Below are 21,424 nucleotides of genomic sequence, written 5' to 3' on the forward strand. Positions count from 1 at the left end.
ATCATCTTTGAGTTATTTTTGAATCACTCTCATTACAGAACTTCTCCAGGTTAAAATGAAGGATGAGAAACAAAGAAAGCAAATTGAAAACCCAAAGCAAGTACTTCCAACTCTTCTCTGTCATGATACTTAAACATTTAGGAAGCCCCTGTGACTAGAAACTATGTAACTACCACCACTAAAAATCTGGATCAGATCTCTGTGCAAGAAATTTATTTGCAGCTGAGATCACAACACAAGCCTGCTAGTGCAGAATTCAGAGGTGAGTAATTCACAGTATGCTATATCACATTGTGCTCTGTAAGGCATTTCCTTTCAAGAACCATCCTGTAGAACAGATTCACTCTCAGGACAAGGCCAGCCATACACTTTTTGACAAAGGGATGTATTTTAGAATAGCAGTCCAGCGGGCAAAGAAGGAGGAATGTAGAGCAATCCCACCCAGAGAGTTATGGGCATTGTTAAGGTGAATGACAGGCCACACAGAGTAATTGCACAGGAGGGTACATGCGAAGAAATGCAGAGCTTTAGGAACAGCAGACACAAGGCTTCATGGCAGCTCACAATGAATTGTTCTCAGTGATGCTGCATCACCACCTCAGCTGTACAACACTAGGCCTATACAAAGCTATTTATAGTCACTTGGATTGCCTTTATCTGAAAAGCTCCCATGGATCTGGAGGGCTCTAGTTGAGCACAATATTTCATCACTTGCTTAACTTGGAGAAACCAGGTGTAAGTGCTGAGTTGATGTTTAAAAGCTTTGTGTCTGCTTGGAAATGAAAACACAAGTATTCTTGAGCTACTGTGAATTTAAGCAATGAACTCCCCAAAGTTCACAATGAACAAGGATGCAGACTTGCAGAATGGCTGATGAAAACATTCTATTTGCCCTTTCACATTTGTTACCTTTTCATTTTCTTTCCTTTTCGGTAACCTGCTATACTTTGCCATGGACACGTCATGTTCTGTAGACAAGGAATATTATTTTTTTTTAAGAAACGTGATGTGTATGTGCACAGATTACACATGTCTTCTTTGCTCTAACAGCTGCATATGAATAGAAACAAAAAAGGGACACATACCATTGCTAGCAAGGCCAAAGAGATCCTTCAGTGTGCTTACTTCTGGAAAAGAGAAATCAAATATTCAAAGTAAAATCAGCTGTGAACATTTTGTTCAACTGAGACCTGTTATGGCATATTTACTGCCCAAGTCACTCCAGCCCTTCCACAGCAGAGATGCATACTTTGTGCTTATCTTGAAAATGCTAAAGTAGATCAGCTGCTAGAGAAATGAAAAGGCAGCTAGCTAATTAAGGGTGGAGTGAGTTTATTTTACTGAGCAAGCTGCCACTCTGAGAAAGATGCCCTATCTGCCCATGTCATTTCTCCAAAGAAGCACCATTTGACTATGTTTATTCTGACAAAGGCCCACCACTATCATACAAGATCAGCCGTTCTGAACAACCTGACAGTGCTTATGTGATACCAAGCAATTTAAGACCCACGGATGTAAGAATTAAAGCCTTTTTCCTGTACATGGAACTCCCTCACTGTGGACCATTCTTGCTAAGCTGCTCTGTGAAAAGAAATCCTTATCTAACACACCTGACTGCTGGATATGATGCTTGCATTACAAACACTGGCCATGAGATTCTGATACAGATAGGGAGAAGACAGACTTAAACAGGCAACATAACTTCACAAGTGTTGGGCACAAGTTACTCTTAAGTGTCCCCACCAACATATGCTGCAACTGGCAAAAATTCACTGAAAAAGCTACAAAGAAAGCACATTTACATGAACAGACATTATGCAACTGTAAAAATACCAAGGGGAAATTGTAAGATGTCATCATGGTCTCTCGATTATTTTTAACATCCTACTCATTAATCAGTTTCACTCCACCATTTTTCCCCCAGAATGCTTCATTATGACTCAGATGCAGAAAGACAGAAGACTTTTCCACTTGTAACTGATTTGTATTTAGGGGTTTCTACAATCTTCAATGTATAGATGTAACAGGATCAAAAGTAAAAACAGTAACACAGTTAATTCTTCCTTGCTTCCTTGTTTAATCCCTCTATGAAATTCCAGTGTGGCCAGGTCTCTACTAAAAATGCTCTTCTACAGACTGCATCAGAAAATGTGATGGATAGAATTTAAAAAAAAAAATTGAAAAAACTGACATCCAAGGACGTAGAAGAAACTTTCATTTTTTGTCATGCAGCAGTTGAAGCTTTGGTTGCAGGCTTCATATGCATTTTTGTATCTTTTTTAATAAACAAGAGGGAAAAATCCATAAATATGGAAAAATAAGTACTATATCTGAGGCCACATGAAAGAGGTGAGGAAGTGTTTATATCATCAACATCTTACCATCCAAATTCTGCTTTATATTTCACAGTATATGCTAGAAAACGTATTGTTAGACACCTGGATGGCCTCACAATTTCCAATCAGATCCTATAAGGAACTTAAACCAGTCACTATTTTGCTGTAGTCATTTTGTCTCACATCAAAATGATGTCTACAAGAAGAACATAAGTGGGACTGCAACAACTGAAATGAGCAGTGGGAAGAGAGAGAGACAGAGAGAGAGACAGAGAGAGAGACAGAGAGAGAGACAGAGAGAGAGACAGAGAGAGAGACAGAGAGAGAGACAGAGAGAGAGACAGAGAGAGAGACAGAGAGAGAGACAGAGAGAGAGACAGAGAGAGAGACAGAGAGAGACAGACCGAGAGACAGACCGAGAGACAGACCGAGAGACAGACCGAGAGACAGACCGAGAGACAGACCGAGAGACAGACCGAGAGACAGACCGAGAGACAGACCGAGAGACAGACCGAGAGACAGACCGAGAGACAGACCGAGAGACAGACCGAGAAAGAAATGCTGCTGAAAAACCTCACATTTATGTTGCATAAGTAGGTAAGACTGTCTTTGACCTTGAATATGAGCTTTTTTCTTTTGTAATTACATCAAATGTTTTTGCTACTGCCTTGCTGTTTAAGTAATGAAATCCCAGGATCGTGAAATCAGGTAACTTGCATGGAACTGACCTTGCATGGCAAGAATTTAAAGAGGATTTATTCCTTAAAAAGGAAGGAATATGCTATTCTCTGAAATTAAAACAACATTCTTGCTTCTGCTTGTCAAACAACCCCAAACTCCTGAAGTGGAATAAACACTGTTTGTAAGCCTGATTCACTGCTAAATTTCCCTTCTGGCAATTTAACTTCAGTGACTTCAGTGAGATTACAGTGGTATAAAAGCACAGTGACCCAACAAAGAACAAAGCCTGTGTATTTTTAAACTTGCACCATATGGTGCATAAAATGTTATGTGGTGAACTTGGTTTTGTCTGAGTAAGAGCATGCACCTGTCAATGAAATTCTGTAGCAGAAAAAAAAAACCACAAACTTTTCTGTGAATCATCAAAGAACAAATTAATACATGGCATTACATCTCAGTTTATAATGAAATAAACAAGAAGGAGCATATAAGGAAAACGGAAACTTAGAATAAAATTTACCTGTGAGATCTTTTTCTCGAAATTGTATTATTGGGAGAACCATTGTATCTGCAAGCTGTTTTGCCAGTTCAGAATGAAGAATATTGAGCTGAAACAGAGAATTGTTCTAAGACCCAATGTAAATAAAAAAACCCAGACCACAGAGAACATCAAAACACACCAGCCATTTGTGTCCAGTGGATATAATGTACTTCAATGCTTGAAATACACTTCTCAAGGTATCGGAGACAGGTGGGGATGTCTCCCTAAATGCTTCATTCCTGCCTGGTACTTCCTAAGGATCCAAGAACTTCTCAGTTCCCACATAACGGATTAGGGCAATTCACTTGACCATTAATTCTAATGCTTAACTCAAAAGGATTTAAACTGTAATTATCCTTTATTAACCTGTTTTTGTTAACTCTCAATGCCATGGAGTTACAGTCCCACCACCACAACTATAGTGTCTTTCCTTGAACAAGGGTTAACCAGGACACAATCACAACAGGGGGCAACTGCAACAAAAGGTCCCATTCAAATATTCTACCATCACAGCAGTTCCCCACTCCTGTTTTTGTGTTTCTAAACTTCAGCATACAGCTGCTTTAAAGCACCTGTGTGGCACCATTTAGAATGACAAGGCTCTCATGACAATAGTGGCTTGCTAAGAATATGAGATGGGAGCAGGTAGGACAGCTGGACATGTGGAGGTAACATCCTGCTTGTTTGCTAACAGGTGACATCCTGCCAGTGTCCTGGATGCCTCCAGGCAGCCTCATCCCAGGTAGGGATGAACTAAGGATTTCCCACAAGACAATACAATTCAAAGCTGATAGAACAGACAACTGAAACAGGCACAAGGGGAAGCTAACACACAGAGGAGGCCAAGGAACAGAGCAAGTTCTTGTGAGGAAAAATATGACTGACAGAGCTGAGCAGAGGCTTTCAGCTTACTGCCCCCAAATGGCACCATTCTCTTGAACCTGGGAAGGAGAAAGTTTTTGTTTTGATCTCTCTGGAGTTCACATAAGTAATTACAAGACTTGTGATAAATGCTCCTTTCAAGTATCCTCAGAACACATGCAACAAGAAAAGCCTAAAAAAAAAAGTAAACCCTTGGGATTCCTCTCACTACATCCTCAAAGTTATCCATGGGCTCTAAAATTTGTGACTTACTTTTTGTCCCTCTCTCCTCTCCCACACAGCAGAACTCAGTACAGCCTTTTGCCTTCTTAATCAAAGTTGGAAGTAGACCAACAAGAACAGACTTTTCTGATGGCACAGCACTGCTCACAGCAGAGAGTGATTTGACAAATGAAACCTAAGCAAGGATCTGGATACCAAGGCTATATTGAAATATTATATGGGTAGGTCTAACAAAAGCATTTACAAACACTCCCAGTACCGAGCAGAAACATCCAGGACATGGGGGTATTCACTGCACACAGCTTCACTGTCTTCACCACACCGTACTGCAGCCTTCCCCAGACATCTCAGGATCCTGCATGATCTCACAGCAACTAAACTGCAAATCTACCAAGTCACAGCTGCCCTGCATCCAGACCTGGCAAGTTTTGGCTCTAACTCCAGTGTTTAAAGATTAGAAATGTGTCATTTTAATAGGGAATTATATAAAAGATTGCCCTAGCCTAGATGACATGTCCTGTTTTAGTCTCTCTATAAGTTCCCTTAGGAAGTTCAGCTTTGCTCTAGGGATAGACTATATGATGAAGCCACAGAAACAACTCTAACCATTATGGAAGGGTAGTATCAAACTTCTTTATCCAGAATTAAATGACTCTAAAACTCAGGCACAATCTAGCCTTCAATGGGAAGGCTGTGAATCAAAAGGAGAAACACAAAGAAAAAACTCTAATATTCTGTATTGTAAAAAGAGAATATCAGCAATTTAATTTACCTCATCCACAACTTTTGAAAAATAATGGAGTGTGGATATCATTTCTTCATCTCCTTTACCTAAGGCAAAATGCTGGAAATAGAAACATACATTTGGTCCATAAATCAATAAAGATAAATATAAAATACAACATATGTTTTACTACAAATCTAATGAATATTTCTACAAAATGCATAATGGAGTGTGGATAGCACTTCTTCATCTCCTTTACCTAAGGCAAAATGCTGGAAATAGAAACATACATTTGGTCCATAAATCAATAAAGATAAATATAAAATACAATATATGTTTTACTACAAATCTAATTAATATTTCTACAAAATGCAACAAATTATAAAAATAAATGTATAAACAGAAGCTCATAAATATATATTCTTTACCCTGCACTTCTTGTGTTAAATGAATGGATTTTGGACAACATTTAATTCTTATTATAGTAATTTTAAAGTCATAGAACTGGAACAAACTGACTTGTATCTTCATAAATTTATTAACTCAGATTTTGTACCTTTTTAGGGTTTTTTTTAATCTGGTTCTTCTCTTTTTTTAAGATTCTCAGAAATGACCCAAGTCCCTTGAACATCCTGGGGAAATTCATAACTGCCTTCACATGAAACCAAGTAAAGCAAACGCCTGGAGCACTTCCAGAAAACACAGTTTACAGACTTTTTCATGAGTGTTGAGGGAGAAAAGAAATCAAAGTCATGTCAAAGCTGAACCTACCTGCTTTTCATAGGCAAGGAGCTGCTTCGAAAGCTGTTGTGTGGCAAGACACATTTCATTCTACAAACAAAAATGACATGTTAATAAAAATAATCAAAGGTCCCCTGTGCTGCTGTTACCACTACTTTGTAACCAGACTCTTGACTGAATCTGAACCTACTTACAACCCAACATAACACAAACATTCAGCTGTGTGCAAACAGTAGTCCCAAAATACCTGCACCAATGTCTTGCTTTCATTTAGATAGAGTTGATTTCTCCTCAGCAGCTGTTACAGTGCTGTGTTTTGGATTCAGAGGAAGAATGGTGCTGAAAACACGCTGATTTTTTTGATTTTTGGGAAGTTGTGTTTATCTTAAGTAAAGGATTTTTTTCCTTGTCTCAGCTCTGCCACTGAGAGGGCACACAAAAGAAACTGGGAGGGAGCACAGCTGGGACAGACAACCCAAAAGGACCAAACGGATATTCCACACCACAGAACATCATGCCAAGTAAATAAACTGGGGCAAGTACCCTAAAGGGAGGCCAGTCTGGGTTCAGGAGGGGAGCTCTGCCATCAGTTAGTGGGCAGTGAACAAATACAATGTGCATTTTTTTTTTCCTTTTTATTACCATTATTATATTTTACCATTATTATTGTATTTTACTTTGTTTTCAATTATTAAACTTCTTTTATCTCAAAATACAAGTTTTACTTTGATTCTCCTCCCCATTCTACTGGGGTGAGAGGAATAGAAATTGGGTTGAGCAAGCCCCACAGATGGGGATGGCAGAATTTCCAGCTGGGCTTAAACCATGACAACAGAGAAGCAGCAGTAAGAGGTATATACTTCAGAGCTACAGTTTAACTACTTTAAATAGCGCTAAGATTTGGGGATTTGGTTTTAGCCTTGGGTTTCCCCCCATCACAAGAATATAACAAAACTAGAACAACCTCAAGTACTTGGGTTGGCATACCAGCATAAGAATGTTTCATACTGGTTAATCATCTCTCCCCAAAACCTACATCAATAAAGTGAACCAGAAGAGTTGCCTCCATAATGCATTCATGCTCAGGAATGCTTACAATGTACCAATGTAATTACAGCACTTTAAGTGGCTACAGGAGCACAAACCGGACCATCTCTCTTCTCCTGAAAATAAACACACTTAAGATGTGCTTACAGCAGGTAAGATTTGTAGGGAAGGTGTATAATTTTACTTGACAGCTGGAAAAACCAGACAAGCACTTGGATATGTCAATCTTTAATTAATGTATTCCTAACACTAGCATATCAACTGCTCTGTCCCTGATTTGTTAACAAGGACTCACAACAATAATAAAAGAAAAAAGGGAAGGGGGTAACTGACATCTGTCTTAACCCCTATCAGATCCTTCTCATCCTCAAAAATGCAGAGAACTAGTAACTTTAAATTAAATTTTAAACCTTAACAAACTATTCCTGTCTCCAAATATATAAGGTGATAGAGAGTTTGTAAAACTAGGAGCAAACCTCTGAACTGCTTTAACAGAACCCTTTATACTAGGGCTGATACAGAAAACCATTAAAACTAGGACAGAGCTTGTGTTCTCTTACTGTCCCTTGTCATCCTGAGCAAGCAGAGCCCAGCACAGTGAACTATCTGGGCCAGAGACCCTGAGACACCCTTTGCCTTGGCCTGCTGCCACCTGTGACACACTGCATGGCAGCCTGGTGCTCCTGCTCTGCCTGGGCACGCCAGGAACGCGGCTCATCCGGCAGCAGAGCCCAACATCCAGCCACTGTTAATGTGTGCTCAGGTGCTCAGGGGAAAAGCCAAAAAAGCCAAACCAAACCAGCCACAGCAGCTACCAGCTGCTGCATGTGAACACAGGACAGGAAAAGCTGGACAAGGTGATTTTGACCGACTTAAAACACCACGGTGGTAACACTCCCAGGCAGGAGGAGGTGGCACAGCAGAGGCTTCCGAGGCACCAACAGAGCTCAGAGCTGAGATGATGTGAGCCCATGCTCAGATCATGCACGCCCCATGACTACTCTCACTTCACAGTGACAGATTAGTCTTATTTCTTGTCCCAGCCCAATTAGTAATAAGCACTACACTTCCACACAAAATAATGCCAATGATTCCTGTAAGATCTGCAGGTTGGTTATGCATAATATATAGTTTTTAATGAAAAGGCTTTACACAAATACTTGGTATTTAAGTATTTCCCAAGCTAGAGGATGGAAAAGGGTGTTCTGCCTTATGATAAAAACCAAACTCTGTTAAGGGCTCAGGCATGGATAGGAATGAGCCTTAATTATTTTTCCCCAAGCAGTAACACCAGAGAGACTTTGCCACCTTCAAAGCAGTGAGTTTATGGCAGGGAGGACAGGACACCCTGCAAGCATACTGAAGACATTAAAAGGGTTTGTTTGTATGCATGTGGGAGGAAGTTAAGATTACAAAAAGAAGCAGAGGTTCTCAGATTTGGCACCTTTTTCATAAACATAATCTCAAAGATAGTCTTCTTGCAGTTCTTACCCAGCTCTACGTCCTCACACAGCGACTGTGATGCCACTTGTTAAGTTGTACAGCTGGATCAGGGTGAGAGAAATCTTTTGAAATAAACCAAGTATCAGAAATGTGCCTCTTTTCCCCATTTGCTTCCATTTACTTATTCCTGCCAAGTCTGCAGTTTTGTGCTCTGCTCTGAATCTGGAAAATACCTGCTTCTGGTTTAAATCTGCTAACACTAAAAGAAGCTTCAGAATAATGGGCTGATAAAAACAAACAAACAAAATCCCCAATCCCAAAAAAACCCTGGCTAAAGACACCCTGTTCTTTTCTGTTCACCATCCACAAAGCTTCTACCAGTTTGGTTTTTAGACTCAATCCTCAATTTCCTCACTTAATAATCAAAAGCCATCACTACTCGTCTGTGTAGGGCAGTTTGAAGATGGGCAGTGTAAAGAAGTGTGTGAAATAAGCATCTTCCAGGGATCACCACTCCCCAGGAGTGGTCTCCAGTATGTGACAGGATAATGAGAGAATACGGAAACCACCAGAATCTCAAAGGGGTGCAAATGAACAACATCTTACCAAATACACAACTAGCTAACAACAGTTAATTAGAGACCCCAGACATTCATAGCCTACTACTCCAGAAACAGAACAAATTAAGAGGTGTGCCTGACACAAAGCTTACTTTGGGATTTCATGCTGATTTGGGGACAACAGTTCCATGTATTACTCACAATCCACTGCTGCCAGCTAGTCACATTTTTCATTTATTGGCTCAGTTCTTTGTGCCAGAACACCACAAACTTGTTACTCCATCTCTACCCATGTGGAAAAATTAATCCTGGGTCCTTCATCCTCCCTCCTAACACCTGCCAGACTTCCTTCCCATTAGATGTACAAAATCATTCATTGTATCATTTGTGAAACAAACAAAAATCAAAATGAAACAGACACACACCCAAAAACTGTAAACAAATCAAGTTAAGCTGGCAAGCTGAAACACACTCCATTGCATAAGGAACAGGAAGCAAGCAAAGTGCTCTGCTGACCTAGTGGTAATACTGCATTGCTAAGCACACTAATCTGGGAAAGTTTGGCTTAATCCTCCTCCTGTTTCTTCCTAATCAGCCTTTTCCCCTCCCCCTGCCCTGCTGCCATTCAGTTCCAAGACTCAGAAGTTATTTGCATTGCTTCAGTTGACAGAGCCACTAAATCCAGGCCAATTATTTTAACAGGTTTTAATCTATTTCCAAGGCATTTTCCCATGGATACAGCAACACTGATTTCCTTTGTCCTGAAGTGACTGCAATGCAATACACCACAGCAAAAGGAAAACTACAATACATTCCTGACTCCACATTTCTTCCACATTATCTTCACATTTCAGAATTTGTCACACATTTATGGAGTGGGACAGCTATCAATGAGATGATATCAAGCAAAAACTCCAAAAAATCCTGAACAGAAATTGAAGCCTTCTAAATAAAGACAAACTTAACCAGTACTGGGCCTTGCAAATATATTCATTTGCACTAGATGATTTTACTTAATGGGGAAGACATCTCTGCAGCATTAATGTAAAAAAAGTGTACCAGAACGAAGAAAAAACCACATGTAAATAAGAATAATTAAATCAGTAGTGATTACAGAAGTGCTTTTTTTATTCCTTTTCTCTAACCCTGGCTTGCATGATAGCCCTAGGAATAAATTTCTGTAAGTCCAGTTCAAATGGATAAGATAATGAAAATGTGTGTTGATTCTAGCATTAATCCACCAGAAATTAAATACAGATAGTTTAAAAAATACTGTTTAATTTTCAAGTTAAATTGAAAAAAATATGAAGGCTGACCCAGCCTTCAAATAAGACAGTGAAAAAAAACCCATCTGTCTTACTTCCTGAGCTAGTGCCCACGATAAAGACATGGCTAATTCTACCTTCTTCATTATCACTTTTACTAACTAAGCTGTTCATATCATCAGAAGAGACTGATTTTTCTATAACCTCTCTAATAAAATATCCATGCCATTTACAATTTTCCAGTGAGGCAGTCCATCCATTTTTAGGATCTCTGTATTTTTCCAAAATAAACTCTGAGGACTAATCTGCTGAAATCCAAAGATATTTCTGCAGACAGTTGTCTAACAGACTACAGATTTGAGGGCATGTAAAGGATTAAGCTGAGCTATAAACTAACTTCTAAAGACAGAACTATTCCAGCACACCCAGTTCCAATCCCACTATAATGAAGCTTTCTGCAGAACAACTTTCCTACTCCAGCTACAGTTGGCATTTTTAAAACTACAAGGAACTATGACACAGAATGGCCAAAGGCTGCTTCATATAAACAAGCAAGACACTAGTAAAGGTATTTATCCATGCACTCTGCACGTGCAGAATGACACATAATAAATTTTGGCTTACATCTGGGAAAACTTAAAGCCTCATCAAAAAGAAAAAAGACCCAGGTATGTGGTTGAAGTCAAAGACCAGGAGGCAGTTGCAGCCTGTCCATCCCTTCAGAACTAGGCAACACATTTACCTTCAAAATCAGGCACAGCACAGAAAGAACTGGGTGTTGATACAACAATTTTATGCAGCTGCATTTACATATGCTTATCTTCCTACAAAACAGAATTATCCAGCAATCTAGTAAATGGCACAGTCCTACAGGCTTAGGTTTGCATATTAAATGGCTTGGAAACGTGAACCCAGGGTTGCAGAAGCTAAGCCTTAGCAGGGTGCTCAGGCTGCACAGCACTTTACAAGATCAGGCTAGCATATGGCTTGTCCTGGTGCTGACTCACAGCATGGCATCCCATCCTAACAAATGGGAACAGCTCAGCAAAGGATCATCCAATAACTCCAAGGAATAGAAGCCACCAAAGTTCTGCTGTAAAACACCAAAAGCAGCTACAACAGGATGGTTAGCTCAGTACAGAAAAAACCTCTTCTGTCAAAACAATTACTATCAGCAGGGTATCTATACATCTGTGCTGCCTCAGATCCCCAGATCCTCCTTAGCACAATGTTAACCTGCTTCCAGGCACGGTGACAACTCCGGCTTTATAGGCAGCACTAAACCCAACTCCCATGCCTTTGTAGATACATTGGTTCTCATGTGGTAATCTTGCTTATCTCTGTCAGCAATATATGGTCAACAGCCTCAGGAAGATAATGCAAAGTATGAAACAAACTTACGAGTATGGAATAATAAATAATACACACAGTATTTCACAGAAGTCAGTGATGACAACCGTAATTTATTGCAAATGTTTGTCCCATTCTAATACTCTGTTGAAGCTTCTCTGTGTTGAACTAAAAGTTTATAAAATGCTAACAATTTTTAGTTGAGTATCTTTTAGGAAAACATTTTAGGAAAAGGTCTTATAATTTGAAAAGGCAACACAATTAATTGTTCCCTTAAATGTGAAAAGAAAGCAATTAAAAGAAAAGTTGTATCAGTGCTTACTTGCTAAATAAACAAGAATTCTCAGCGCTTGCGGTTAGCTATGCAACATAATAAGTATGAAAGTCTATGTATAGCCTAAAAAGCCTGACACCCCACTACTGAGTTACAGCCTCCTGAAGGCAATACACCGGAAAATTAAACAAGCAGCACTGTTGGAAAATGCAGACATGGGGAACCATGAATTTGCAGAGAGAAGTAATGCTTATAAAGCACTACCTAAAGTAGCTTGACAGATTGAATCTGTCCTGACCCCCATGTACTGTGGTACCAATAAACCAAGACTATTCCATAACTGTCAAAAGTTTCTCTAAGAGTCTGGACATAAAAAGGCAGTGAGCCACAGAGGTTGCTGCTGCTTTGCCTGTGTGCCTCTGCAATCACAAGACAACTGCTCACAGACACAGAGATGCTGAACAAAATCATGCTTCACAATTCCCATGCTGTTCCCTCTCCAGATATATTGATAAAGACAACGTGTGTTTATTTTTACTCCTCTTCTGACATCACTGCCCCTGTATCTAGATAGGTTTGTCAGGACTCACGAGATGAAACATCTTTATAATGACAAAATACTGCATCTTACTCTCCCCTCACCTGCTCAGCTGTTTATCCCTTCTAATAATCAGTGGAGACACAAGAGTCTCCTAAGTTTCCTAGTAAAACTTTTGCTTCAAGTGAAGATTCCCAGCTTAGCAATTTCTAGAGCATGATGGAGAATTGGAAATGGTAGTAAAGCTCTGAAAACAATTTATTTTGACAGTGATCAGGAAGGTAAACTGGGCACACTTTACTCATACACCATTGCAAGAACCTCAACATTGTAAATTAAGCAAATTAAATTTTCTAACATCCTTGCTTGCTGCTGCATTATAATATTGCTCAGGTAATAAACATCCAGACTGACAAACACAACATTCACAGAAATCAGCAGTAATGCCAGATGCAACATCAGGGCTTGCATGCAAGAAGGAAGCACAAGGGGAATAAACTCTGTAAGGAAGATTTCCTGTATAAGACCACTACTGTGGTAACTATTTCAGGGTACTACAGCACAGCTGGGAGATCTACAGCAGGAAGTATAATATGTACTCACACAGGTACGGTTTATTTGATGAATATAAAAAATGCTTCACTGTGCTTCACTGCATTTAATCACACTGGTTTGCCAGATCAACCAAACCTCACTCCTCCAGTGCTACTTTTGGGTTCTGTGACTTCTCTTTAATCAGGGCATTAGGGCAACCTCACTCCTCTAGTGCCACTTTTGGACCCTGTGACTTCTCCTTAATCAGGGCATCACACACTGCATCTGCCTTGTAGCATCACAGCCCCTCTTGCACTAAAGAGCTCCATGTGCAGAAGAGTCACCACCTCATCCCATGTGGTGTGGGTGCCAGGGAGGTGAGAGCACTCTCCTCATCCTGCAGGGCAACCAGAGGCTTGTAAAGCACTGAGGGCCTTGCAGCCAAGGCAATCTGCTACCCATGCACCACCCAGCTGCAGCCCAGGCAGCAGAGCCACGGCTGCACAGCATGCTGCACATCCCTCCTTACACCCTTTTTGAAGCCCTGCTCGAATACATCTAAGTCTGAAAAGATGTTTTAAAATATTCCTATTTTCCTAAATGTTTTTTTAAAAAATATGGGCAAGGTTTTCTTTTTCACACTCCTTTCAAGTGCACAGATCCAAGTGCTTAAAGCAGTTTGAGCTGTCACTTTACAAATTTAGTGTGGCTCTCCACACAGAGCAGTGTTTTGACACAGCTATAGACAGCTATATGCATTTATCCACACAGTTAATTAACAGCATGCAGTTGGTACTAATTGCTACTCCCCTGAGACTTTGCACTGAATCCCTTCAACTACTGTTATTCTACCACAAGCTACAGTGGTTTGAATTACATAAAAATCAGAGTTTTCATCACCAAACTTCTAGTAAGCTAGCCCAAAATAACCTTGAAAACATGGTTAAGACATCTGGGAAATGTCAAGTTCAGAAAAAACTATGGAAGAAAACAAAATTAACATTTTTTCAAACTACTGTGTATTGAGGGAGCATAAACCCTAAATTTTCAGTACTGGTACAGTACTGATCAATCAGAACTGGTTTATTATCAGTTTATCAGGATCAATTATCAGTACTGGTACAACCCACTGATGCTTTTTCTGACTGCCTTGACAGTGATCCCAGTCATTTTATGGCCATTGCTTTAAAGTAGGTCAGTAACTGTAATTCCTATCTTACAGACACAGAAATCAGAGCAGGAGATGACAATGACTTTATAAAGAGAAAATTTGACTTTGCAGAGACAAAACTTAAGTCAGGAAAATAAAAAGGCAAATTCAGAAAGTGGCTTCTCAATACTCTCAGCTTTTACAGGGTTGGTAACACCTCCTAATATGCTACTATTGAGGCCCAGATTACACATCAACAAAAGTGCTTTTTATCCCAAATTGAGATTAGGCAGCCAAGAAATATCACACACATTTTTCTTAACTGTCCATAACTAACTTTATGTTTAGTAGGCAAGTCAGCATTACCCTTCTATTTCTACATCTCAAAACTACATCAAACTCGAAAGACCTATTTTGAAGAATATATCCAATATTCACAAGCAACTGCATATTTACATCAAACTAAAGCAGTGTGCAGGAAAGAAGTGGTGAAAAAGTGCTGGAAAAATGAAGTATACTGAGTAGTACTGCAAAATATTGATGGGTAAATGTACTGAGAAAATGAGAAGAAAAAGGAAATGTTATTGTGGTGAAACAGAAATGGAGAAGGCGAAAAACCAAGATGAAAAGGAAGAGGTAAAGAAAAGCAGAAAAAGCATTTTTTTCCTTGAATCACATAGAGCAACCACTTCCTAAAACAGGACAGCAGAAAGGGACATGCAGTCCTCAAGCTGGACATCAGATTTCAGATTTCAATCTGATTTATCTCCTGATTCCCTTCTTCATCCATTTCAGTCCTACCAAGTCTTTGCTGTCAGATTCCTACCACACACTCTTTGTTACTCTCAAAGCACAGTGACTCTACCAAAATGCCAACCCCTGACTTTCAGCGCTGTTTTCATGTCACCTCTCGAGCCCTTGGCCATGCCCTGCATTATTTCCTATGTGCTGCAAGCCTCTGGCTGCTCTACATTTGCATGACTTCCAGGACATGAAGACTCTGAAGCTCTCTGGATCTTCCAGGTGGAGGCAGCCAGATCCTCAGCAAATGGTTCTTCCATCTCAAACTATCAGTCACCGAAAGAGCAATCCCAACAAATGGACATATACTTGCTTATAGCAAATCTTATAGCTGAGCTGACCTCTAATAAGTAGGATCACGCACTCTTCAGGGAAATTCAAAATACCCCTGAGTTCTTAATCTCTCTGTGTACTCTGATTTACTGGTTTAAGAATAGAAAAGTTGTTTCTAGTGAACTCAGGAATTTAACCTACATAAGTACTTGCAAAACTTCCATGAGACACTGTGTAGGTCTTTAAAGACCCAGATATGGCATTTTGAAACACCTAATTTTATGCACATGGGAATCAGATTCACTGAAAACCACTGAGATTTACGCTTTCCAAAGCACTGGATATAATTTCTGTTACAGGTTTTACTTTCAAAGGGATTTAGTCATCTAGGTCATGTAAACACTCTAGAAAATGTTATTTTTTCTGCTCCAACTCTTTTTTTTCACATCTACTGTAGCCACTCGACTTTAGGATAACCCATGAACATCTATCTGCTCTGTAATCAATGGACATGGGCAGTTCCCTCCATGAGGTGAATCACAGCATCAAAGTTAGGTGCCCAAACTCAGGGTGCAGACCTAGGAATTGTATCTACATTTTGGCAAGGAATTTTGTCAAGGCTGGCCACCCAATGTATCACAAGGTAAGGACACAATACAGTTTTACTTTGGTTAATTATTTGGAGACAAAGTAAATAACTTTTTTTTTTTTTAAATGAATACTACTTTTCTGAGCATCAAGGCAGGAAGAGGTTGAGCTATCAGATGAAAAACACCCACAACTCCTCTTAAACCACAGAAGGTACATATACTTAGCAACTCTACTGTAAATAACAGCATCACAATAGCAATTTATCTTCTACTCCACATTGAACAAAATAAATACAAATGAAAAATTACCTGGGCACCATAGACTCGTTGCATTGCCTGAAGCAACTGGTTTGTGTATTCTGTAAGGGTTCCTGCATCTTCTTCAAAGACACTGAGCAAAGAACGAGTCTTTAACAAAAGAAAAAAAGCAAACAGTGTTTAGTTTTGAGTGGAAATCTTAAAAATAATCAAAAAGTAAAAAGTAAAAAAACAATCAGAAATAATATGCCCTTGACTTGCACAATTCTATTTATTCAGATTCTTTTATTATGGATAGGTAAACTGAGGCACAAGGAAGCAAACTATTAAAATGCTACAGCCACATCCCAACTCCCAGGCTCTTGCTCCTACTAACAGACAGTCCTTCCAACATAATTAGGAATGTAAAAAATCCTGAGTATCTTCCTGCTGACGACAGTAATTCAAACCATGTTAAGGACTGGGGGGTCAAACACCACTGCTTGCTCACTTTACTTCTCCAGTGTCAGACTGCACTGAAAGCACCCCTTTCCACTGAGATAATTTACACTCTGTTATTCACTCCCCACTGTCTTGAGCAACTCTTAAGGGGCCACAGCCAAAGCAAGCTGATGTCACTGGACCAAACAAGTGTTCATCTCCAAGAGGCACACAAGGATACGCCCACTCAGAGATACCCTGTACTTTCTTCACTCTGCTAACTCATCTTTGGCAGCAAGCAGGAAGGGGAAGGAAGAACTTGTGTTCTCTTAAAAGACACAAATTCCCTTGGTTTGTTCAGGTGGAACCATCAAGAATAAAGAATTATGTTGCTGACACAGATCCCAGGATGGGAAAGAAAAGGTATTTCAGAATAATGCTGGGCTCCAGAATTTGCTAGATCTTTACAATAATTAAAGAGGAAAGATTGTCCCATTAACAAACTCATGATCCATACTTAGCTTAGATAAATCCAATCTATTTGAGGCTATCTGGAAATGTCTCTCCATCTGTACAGCTAATGCATATGACATTAATGAGCTTCATCTGCTTACATGAGGGGCATACATAAACTCCAGTACTTTCACAGACATGTCAGTCCTGTAAAAGAGCAAGTCCTTTATTTTTAAGTCCCCCTCTTACAGGAATCTCTAATGTACCTGAAGTATCCAGGTTCAAATTTGAGAAATTTATTTTCAAAGGTTTAAGGTACTCCACTATTTTAACGGAAGGCACACACATTTTCCAAGGCATTTTTTCTTCTCTGCAAAACTCTTTGCCCAGACTTTTTTTGTCCTGGAAAACTCAACACCAGCATCTTTCAATAATCCTAGACTATGATGAACTATCATTTCACCTCTGCTGAGAAGTATGCAACCCAGAAACTAGTGCTGCTCAGTGCTTAAAATACACGACCTGGGAGTCAGTCTTTGGGTTCCCTTCAGAACCTTCCTCCTCTGAGTAGCTTTAAAAGCTCTCAACAGCTCACTTGGCTGATGTACTGAGCTGCTACAACACCTCACACCTGGGAGATGCTGGCAGTTTGGGAAGCTAGTTTGAGATCCTAGCATTTAAAGGAATATGCATTACAAACTATTGCTTTCAAATAAAAAGAGCATAAAAACCAGAGACTGGAGAGAAGTCTGAGTCAATGAAATTGATACCAGGAACCCAAATGTTTAAAGCACCTTTGTACAGAACTTCCCTGTAAGGACAGTGATTTTGAGAGTTTTCCACATTAACATATTATTTCAGTAACTGCAAACATATTGATTTTAAAAAATCTGGTTTCAAATGTTTTATCTTCAATGATGTAAAGCAAAATAATGTCAATAAACTATTTTGTATCTATACAGTACTCAACTTGTGTTACAATGGCACCTGTTTTGTGCTACAATGGCACATGAAAAGTACAGTGTACAAAAATGGTTAAAAAATAAATCTGGGGAAAGCAAAAACTATAAAACTTGACACAATGCTTATCAAGCCAAATGTCAAGCCAAAACTCAATGATTATAAAGAAATTGCCTAAATTGGGCTACAAATCACATACTTCTGCCTGCTGGAAAAGGTTCCCAAATACAGGAATGTCAACTGCATTTATAAATTTTAGTGAATTTTTGCAGACTCAGATTTTTGGTTTGTCTAAATATGGTTTGAGGTAGAACAGCTCCAGAAACCAACTTCTGAAAGTCTTGACCTCTGTTATTAGCACATTGTTCAAAAATAATAAAAACAATAAATTATTCAGACAGTTTGGAAGTTATTGTTGGAAACTTTTACATTTAAGAATATGAAATCACTGTAACAAAATACCAGCATATATGTATTTTCTTTGTTGCTGTTTTGACAAATTTTGGAATAGCAGTTAATTCTGTTGAAATAAACCAGTGATCCAAATATTAAGCTAACATTTAGGAGGCCCCATTATTCACAACATTATCTCAGCTTCTGAAAGGATAGGAAAAAATTTTCTAGTTTCATGTAAGTACTTCCCTTGATTTTAGCATGACTGCTGGCATAAATTTTTCTCTATTTTGTAGCTAAACACATCAAAATTAAGACACTTCTTACGGCCTCTTCAGCCAGTGTCTAGAGACAAATCAAGACAAAAGTACTGTACTGATGGGGAGAGATAAATGAAGTTCTAGAAACCTGATGAAGAAATAACTTTGGCCTAATTCTCCTCGGCCTTGCATGTAAATCACATACTTCCCACAGATTATAGAAAGTGAGGTTATATCCTCATTTCACCATCCCTTTGCACTCCTGTGACTGCACAGAGCAGGAGAGAATCAGGATCCTTCTTGCAGAAGTAACTGGTCCTATAAGATGCTATACTGCTTATTTCTGTGGAACAGAGACTAACTTTTTGCTTTGATTTTGTGAATCTAAAGCTCTCCCCAATGACAAAAGTAATAAAAATATAAAAGACTGAAAAACCCACTCCTGCTTCCTTGCATAAAAAGAGTATATTTTAGCAACACTGGGCCATTATAAAAATTAAACGTCCCTCACTCTGAAAGCCATAGAACTTGAAGAAAAAGCAAAAAAATCAGGGTAAAACATCTTGCCAATACGCAGGTTTATGCATTGCCTGGTATTCTAGTGATGGCAAAGGAGACATTGACAGCCTTCATTTCAGGACACAGGTAAGATGATTACCTCCAAATTCAGTTCAGTGCATTGCTCAAATGCTTTCAGACGGTGTTACATTTTTAATCACTGAGGGAAGTGTTGACTGAAGAGGTAAATTAGCTCACTTCTCCTGCATGTAAATTTCTTCAGCTTTAGGACACAGTGGGTAGGTTAACAATAAAAATGTTACTAGCTAGCCATAATTAATCTGGTACATTCTGGTAAACTGTGGAACGCAGAAAAGCTCAGTCTGGTAAGGAACTCCGCAGGTCACCTAGTCCAACCCTCTGCTCCAAGCAGGGTTGACTTTGGTGTAACTTCACATTACTCAACACTTCTTCCAACACAGTGTTTAAAATTCCCAAGGATGATTACAAATACGCCACATCAAACAGATGATGGAAATCCTTCTTACTAGAATGGGATTTCATGAAATTACAAAAAACCAGGCTAAAATGAGGCAAGTAAGATCTTAAGACCCGAGGTTCATTAAGTCCTGACAGGTGCACTTCCAATCTTTCCTTCAAGATGTCTCATGACAGGCTCTGTAACACCTTGCAGCAATCTGCCCTACAGCTTACCTATTCATTCCTGCTCCTGATCCACCAGCAGACACGTTGGGATTACAACACAGGGTTACCTGGGAGCTGTACCCATACTGATCCGCCCTGCCCTCGTTTGCTTTTCCCCTGTTCACCAGCTACTTCTGTATCTCGCTCTGCACAACGCTTTGTTCCCAAGCGCACCTTCCGCATCCCTCAGTGGAATTTCCATTATTTCCCCTTCCTCTAACTTCTCTTTTCCACTCAGCCAGCCCCTGAACATATCAAGACACACGTTCTTCTCTGTGGGCCTCCCCCAGTGCCGGGTCCGCAGGGCAGCCGGGCACACGGCGGCTCCCGGCGGCGGGGCACGGGGCGCTGCGCCGGGGCCGAAGGAGGAGCATCCTCCCTGCACTCGGGAAGGGAAGGGCAGCCACCGCCTCTCCTCGTTCTCACAGCCCTTCAGAAGGTCATCTTCGGTGGGATCCGCCTCACCTATCCTCATGGGAGCTCCTACATGGGAACTGCGGCCCTTGAGGAGCAGGCACGCTGGCGGTGACACTCCTCCAGCCCATTTTGTCAGCGCGGCCAGGTGACTCACCGCGCACAGGTGTCCCTTTCCCTCCGGGGGAAGCCAGCGCACCGAGCCCTGCCCGCCTGTCCTTCCCCGACACCCTCAGCAGTTCAGGGCAAGCCTTACGGCCACCGAGCGCGCTCCCACACGGCACGGTGCGAGCGAACAGCCGCAGCAGTCTCCCTGCCCGCGCTGGGGGAGTCCCTCGCCCGGGGGACAAGAGGAGCAGACTGCCTGCTGTTCGCCACGAACACCAGACCTCCCCCGGCCGCACGGCCGCTCAGCGCATCCCCGCTCCCCGACGGCCCGGACAGCCCAGCCCGCCCCGAGCGCTGTCCCCCGCCCGCCCGGGCACCCCTCTCCCCGCTGCTCCCCGGCCCGGCCGGACCCGCGGGCTGCCCGCCGGCACCGAGCGCTCAGGTGCCTCACACCGACGGACGGACGGACGGACGGGCTGTCCCGGCAGCGGGCGCTACCTGCGGGCTGTCCTGCAGAGCCTCTTCCAGGAGGAGCTTGTCGACGGCGGGCATGTTGGTGCTGCGGCGCGGCGGAGCCCGGGCAGGAGCGGGGAGCGCGGCGCTGGCACGCCCCGGCGGCGGGGCTCGGCAGCGTCCCTCCCTCCGCCCGTCCGTCCGTCCGTCCGTCCGTCCCCGCGGGGGCGGCCGCGGCGCTCCGCAGGCACCGGGCACGGCGGGACGGCTCCGCTGGCGGGGCCGGGGCCGCTCACTCCGCCCAGTTCCCGTCCGGCGGAGGAAGCGAGTCACGGGAGGGCCGGGGGAAGGCTTCCTGCCGCCATTCGCTCGGCGGGGCGGAGGGCGGCCCGTGCCCGTCTCCCGTGCCCGCCTGCCCAGCTGCGCTCCCCCGGGGCAGGGTGGCGGGAGGAGGGATGCACAGCCGCCCTGGATGCCCCCTCAGCCGGGAGAGGCTGTGAGGGTGCGTGGGTGTGATGAGCACCGGGGGAAGTTCAGCCCTCCAGCCTGG

The 21,424-nt window shown here is 41.5% G+C and overlaps 2 protein-coding genes across 2 annotated transcripts in view; one reads left to right on the forward strand and one right to left on the reverse strand.

Annotated features, from left to right (window-relative positions):
• The window catches only part of WASHC4 (WASH complex subunit 4), a 69,022-nt gene extending 50,975 nt beyond the window's left edge, over positions 1 to 18,047 (forward strand). The window contains exon 34 of the mRNA XM_085569605.1: positions 39 to 18,047. The gene's annotated coding sequence lies outside the window, so the exon portion shown is untranslated. The remainder of the gene's footprint in view (positions 1 to 38) is intronic.
• Positions 1 to 21,121, reverse strand: part of APPL2 (adaptor protein, phosphotyrosine interacting with PH domain and leucine zipper 2) — a 35,348-nt gene extending 14,227 nt beyond the window's left edge. Inside the window, exons 1-7 of the mRNA XM_085569607.1 lie at positions 20,920 to 21,121; positions 16,262 to 16,360; positions 6,158 to 6,217; positions 5,435 to 5,506; positions 3,538 to 3,625; positions 1,086 to 1,127; positions 910 to 968 (exon numbers count right to left, since the gene is read on the reverse strand). Of these exons, the coding sequence (XP_085425733.1) occupies positions 910 to 968; positions 1,086 to 1,127; positions 3,538 to 3,625; positions 5,435 to 5,506; positions 6,158 to 6,217; positions 16,262 to 16,360; positions 20,920 to 20,973 (474 nt within the window). The 5' untranslated portion in view covers positions 20,974 to 21,121. The remainder of the gene's footprint in view (positions 1 to 909; positions 969 to 1,085; positions 1,128 to 3,537; positions 3,626 to 5,434; positions 5,507 to 6,157; positions 6,218 to 16,261; positions 16,361 to 20,919) is intronic.
• Between the last annotated feature and the right edge of the window lie 303 nt (positions 21,122 to 21,424).

This window comes from Lonchura striata, chromosome 1A (assembly GCF_050655825.1).
Source record: "Lonchura striata isolate lonStrDom1 chromosome 1A, ASM5065582v1, whole genome shotgun sequence".
Lineage (NCBI taxonomy): Eukaryota > Metazoa > Chordata > Aves > Passeriformes > Estrildidae > Lonchura > Lonchura striata.